This window comes from Pinus tabuliformis, chromosome X, assembly GCF_031772625.1.
Source record: "Pinus tabuliformis cultivar Carrire ecotype Pingquan chromosome X, CPIR1, whole genome shotgun sequence".
Lineage (NCBI taxonomy): Eukaryota > Viridiplantae > Streptophyta > Pinopsida > Pinales > Pinaceae > Pinus > Pinus tabuliformis.
The window spans coordinates 1,425,019,185-1,425,024,695 of NC_142308.1; the positions used below are offsets into that span (position 1 = coordinate 1,425,019,185).

The 5,511-nt window shown below is 32.1% G+C and overlaps 1 protein-coding gene across 1 annotated transcript; it reads left to right on the plus strand.

Moving 5' to 3' along the window:
- Positions 1-676: 676 nt before the first annotated feature.
- Positions 677-1,399, plus strand: LOC149145381 (protein GLUTAMINE DUMPER 5-like). The gene is made up of 3 exons (XM_089452427.1): positions 677-1,003; positions 1,125-1,201; positions 1,354-1,399. Exons 1-3 carry the CDS (start codon positions 677-679, stop codon positions 1,397-1,399), a joined length of 450 nt encoding a protein of 149 aa, XP_089308553.1.
- The last annotated feature ends 4,112 nt before the right edge of the window (positions 1,400-5,511 follow it).

The following is a 5,511-nucleotide window of genomic DNA, read 5'->3' on the forward strand; positions in this document are numbered from 1 at the left end:
AAATTTTCAATTGTGAATTCGTTCCATTTTCCATGGTGGAAACTTATAGACTTTTTGTAAAGCGAATTTAGTTCCATTTTGATATAAGAATGTCACAATGACAGGTACGACTATCTACTTCCTTTGTTTCTTTTACCTACGAGCATTGTTTATTTTAAATTTTAAGTGGTATGTGATGTCTGCACATATTTGGGCTGTTCAAAATCTTTCACTTTATAACTAATCTGCAGATTCCTTTTCGCTGTTGCATTGTCGTATCGTGGTAGTCTTCATTATTTTAAGATTTCCCTCGGCACACAATGATCCTTCCAGGAACAACTAATGTATTTAAGAAAGCATAAATGCTACATCACCGTTGTCCTCAAGTCGTTATGGCTGTCACATTCAGAATACGAATACTTATATTTTAATCCAGTTATTTTCACAAACCTGAAACCAAATTGACCCCATGACTTCCATGGAGATAAAAAGTAGGAAACATGTTGTCAAAAGGATTGCACACACCTCACCTCATTGCCAACGTTCAGTATTTTTATATACTCAAGGATGAACGATTCACGGCCCCATGGCACAGGAAGTGAAGGGTAAAAGCGAAACAATACCCAGAGCTGTTTCGATCTGTGCACAGAAAGAGATTTATTTTTGTTGTGTCAGTTATATACTGAATCAATAATCAATGACAGAAGATACTGGCTCCCATAATGTCACACTTACAGCACCATGGAAGTCACCTGTTCCATACCTGTTTGCAGGACTGGCTGGCATGGTACTTCTCATTGCTATATCTTTTCTGATACTCGCTTGCTCTTACTGGAGGTTTTGTGCTGATTCCGAAGAATTAAGTAGCAGGACAAGTTCAGCTCAGGGGGGAGGGGAAAATCGCGACATACAATATATTGTAGATACAGAAGAAAATGTGATGGTGATTATGGCTGGAGATGAAAAGCCCACTTTCTTAGGTAAGCCCATATCTTATGATAAGCCTGGAGACACGGTTGCAGACGTATGATAAATGTTATTTGCCCGGTAGTTAGGGTTCCGACTGATCAGGGTTTGCAGTGAAGCTAACGAGATTCATGAAAGTACTGTTAGGGTTTTTTTTAATCTTTGTGCTTCTGGAGCAGAACCAACCAAATTTGCCGGCGCTTTTACTTTATGGGAGAGTAGTGATTGTTGCAACCGAAAAAAGCTCGTATGATCTGTAAACGAGTTTGAATGTCCGAATACAGTTCGCTGTACATATAACATGGTGAGATTCCATGTAAATAGATTCGAAATATCAATATTTCAGAGGTAGTAGTAGGCAGGAATCGGTGATGAGACTTATTTTTATATTTGTATCTTTTTATACAGGCGAAGCATCAGAGATTTGAACCAGAGTGATGCCGCTAGTAAATAGATTAGAGATTTATAAAAAAGAAATGCTTTTCTTAAACTCAAGCGTTTATGGGAATTTTACCATGGGATTTATTGGGATTTATGGTAAATAACACCCATTTATGATCCATCCAAAAGGGGATTTATTGGATTTATAGCAAATAACACCCAATTATGGTCCATCCAAATCAAAGCATGTAGGAATATCTATATCTATATGTTGTATATCCAAAATCAAAACTCCAATGATTTACAAGATTTTGAATATCTATTATTTATATGTTTGAAAGATTTATAAACAATGGTTTTTTGCCTAATTACTTATAGGAATTTTAAGAGGGTATTTACCAAAATTTCAAAAGAGAATATTAGCAATACACATTCACCATCTATCTAAAATGAAGAGAACAGATAGCTCACATATCTGTATTGTATAATAAAATTAAAAGCATATAATAAATTTTAGGTTGTTAAAAGCAGCCTTATCTAAAACCAAATGAACACATATCTCAAATGTATGTATACTGTATTATAGATTTTATGCTGTTAAAAACAACCATATTGAATAATAGATTTTATGTTGTTAAAAGCACCCATTTATGTATATTGTATGAACACATATTTCAAATATCTGTATATTGTATAATAGATTTTATGCTGTTAAAAGCAACCATATTGAATAATACATTTTATGTTGTCAAAAGCACCCATATATGTATATTGTATGATTGATTTTATATTGTTAAAAGAAGCCATATCTGTATATTGTATGATTGATTTTTATGTTATTAAAAAGCTTATTATGGTCCGCTTTCGTCTGATCTGATTATCCTTTACTGTTCAGAAGTCCGATGATTTTTAAGCCAAATTTATAATCACAACGCGTTTTGTTTGTTCAAGGCAGTGAGAAACATGAAGAGGAACTGTTCTTCCAGAATCAATTAACTTTGAAAGCGTAGAAACTTGAAAGTTTCAGTATGTAATTTGTGAATAAATCAAATCCCATTCATAAAACACAGTATTGGTGTTTCAAATTTATCTTAAAAACCCACTTCAGTTAAATTATCTGACGGAGAAAATATGTTGATAAAACGCAGTACTGGTCTTTTAAATTTATCATGAAAACCTTGTTCACTTAAAAATATTATCTGACAGAAATCTATTGATAAAACGCAGCACTGGTCTCTCAACTTTACCATCAAAACCCAGTTCATTTAAATGATCTGACCAAGGGAAATCTGTTGGGAAAGTTGTTTGTTGGGAGAGGCAGCATGTCCTTGGACAGTGGGCCCTGTCCACTGGCTCACATTATTGTCACAATATTAATAACCTACATATACAAAGTCTTAATTTTAAGAGGACAAGTCTATAGAGGCTGAGGAATTGCAGGAAGGTTATTTTTGGAGGATTTAGGGAAATTTCTTTTAGTAAATTTTGTTTAAGTAATGTTTAAATCATTTTTTCAATGTGTAAATGGATTCAACACTATGAAAAAATTTTAAACACTTAAAATTTTGAAGTTAAAAAAAGTAATCTAAATTTACAAAAATGCCTACCAAAATTTATCAAAATATTACCAAAATTTCTTTAGAAAAAGAACATCGTTAGACTCCCGCTTTACAGAAAGGGGGCGTTCAGGGATACTGACGTTCACGATACGTGGTTCCCCAAATGTCCACCCCGATAGGTCATTAGTGAGGCATTTAATAATTTATACAAAGTCAAGGTTCGTTGGACGCTTCCACATTGCTCATGGCGAAGGATAGTTGAGAATCTGCTTCTTCTGCTTTACACATTGTGATGATCTTGATTCAAATATAGTGAGGGTTTTTTTTTTTTCCTCCTACTTTACAGGGTGGTGAAGTTGAGGGTTATCTGTTTTCCTTTCTCAACTTTATATGGTGATGATGTTGATGCAAATTATAAAAAACAACATATTCAAGTAAGTGATCACCACTTCAGCTTGAATGGAAAGGTTTTCAAAAGATTCTTATTCAGTGGATTTTGCACTTTTGAGTGTGAAGGCAGAGATTAAAATAAGCACTCTTAAGAGTTACAGGTGTTGATCTTCAAAGGTGGGGATGTTGAGGGTTATCTGTTTTCCTTTCTCAAGTTTACAGGGTGGGGATGTTGATGCAAATTATAAAAAACAACATATTGGAATCGGTCATGACCACTTGAGCTTGAATGGAAAGGTTTTCAAAAGATTCTTATTAAGGCGATTTGCACGTTTGAGTGAGTGTAAAGGCAGAGATTAAAATAAGCACTCTTTAGAGTTACAGGTGTTCATCTTCAAAGGAACATTTCTTTATGTATTCTTAGTTATCAAAATTAGTTTTCGTTAGCGAAAGCATTGTCTTATGTGTTTATTGAGAATACTTATTGCTTTCAGTTGAAGTGTTACTAATCTATGAGTGAGTTGGTAGTATTAGTGTGCGGGCGGTATTATGAATGAGTTGGTAGTTTTAGTGTGGAGAAATTAATTTTATGATTTAATTTTTTGAATATTTGTTTTAAGTGTTTTTAGTTAATTTTTTAAATAATATAAATATGATATATTAGATAAAACTTAAATTAAAAAAATCAATATTTTTTTTTAAAGTATATCTCAGTCTCATTCTAAAATGAGTTAGAAATTGAAGAAGGACCATTCAAAACAATAAGTGAAAAAAAAAAAAATTGGGACAGTCTCCTTTTGAACTTTGGTCACTTTCAATGGAGCAATGATCCTTATTAAGTTGATAAGTTGGATTCTATTTAAATTGATATAATACTCCTTATTGAAATTTTCAATAAGGAGTTTAAGGTCGATATAATACTCCTTATTGAAATTTTCAATAAGGAGTTTAAGGTCTCCCAAACATAGAAGAGATTTTTTTATGATAAGTATGGAATGAACTTACAATGAAGGGATTCTAGAGATGGTTCGCTATGTAAACAAAATATGATGATTTGTTATGTAACCAATATTTTTCTTTATGTGAGATCTCAAAAAAAAAATTAATCACTTCATTGGGATGAAGATTTTAGATATTAATTATAAAAAGATTGACATAACAATTTATTGTTTTTCTTTATTAATTTTACATTTTATAAGAAAAATTATTTACATGAGAAATATTCTTCTTCTAATGATCTATAACATGAACCAATATCATTTTTCTAGGAGACATTAATGCTAAAATAAAGAATAATGCAGTCATTATCTTAGGTAATGGTTCCAACCCTCAATCGTTATGGTTATTAGAGGACATATTTTAGTTAGTAGATGGAAAAACCAATTTTAACAATTGATTGAGAATTTATTCAATAAAGAACTAATGGATCTCTATATTTCTCATATTATATTATTCATAATGGATTAACAAATGGTTTAAATTCAATGGGGTGACTTGTATTTATGGGTTTAGTAGCAATAGACTGAAATAGTCAAAGTTATTTGGTTAAAAAGTGTGGTTTCTTGTACATGGTTTTGGTCACCCAAAGGAGTTGAGCTGCCTTGTGTGCATTGAGTTTATTATTTGTGATTTGTTGCTTATTATTTTTTAATCATGTCCCAGTAAATATTTTTCTTACCAGTAATCTGTTTTTTTTTTTTAATTGAGGTTTTTCCGGGGCATTGAGTTTATTATCTGTGATTTGTTGCTTATTATTTTTTAATCTTCTCTTAGTAAATATGTCAGACCAAAGTTTTAGCTTTAGGCAAATTCCTTTGTTGTCAAGATTTACAGGGACAAAAGGAATTGGTAATTGTATAGAAGTTCCTATGGCTTTTGATCAACGGGTAGAAGCCAGAGCAATCACAAGGTGGGAGGATATTTGCAGGCATATTGAAATTAGATCAATTGCATGGAGAGAGGATAGAAGTCATAATAGCAAAAATTAGAAAAATGGAATTATAATGGAGTTGAATATTTATTTCATGTAAATGGGTATATGACTATAATATTTAGTAAGGAATGTATACTCTCAGGAAATTACTAATAAATTATAAGGTTAGACCTAGGTGATAGGGGGCATGTTAAATTAATAAATATCCTTGATATAGACTTTGAGGGGATGAAAGTCTATAGGTAAGCGATGTTAGCTCACTTGGCTAGTTTGGTTGGATTTGGTAGAGGGAAATCCCAAGTA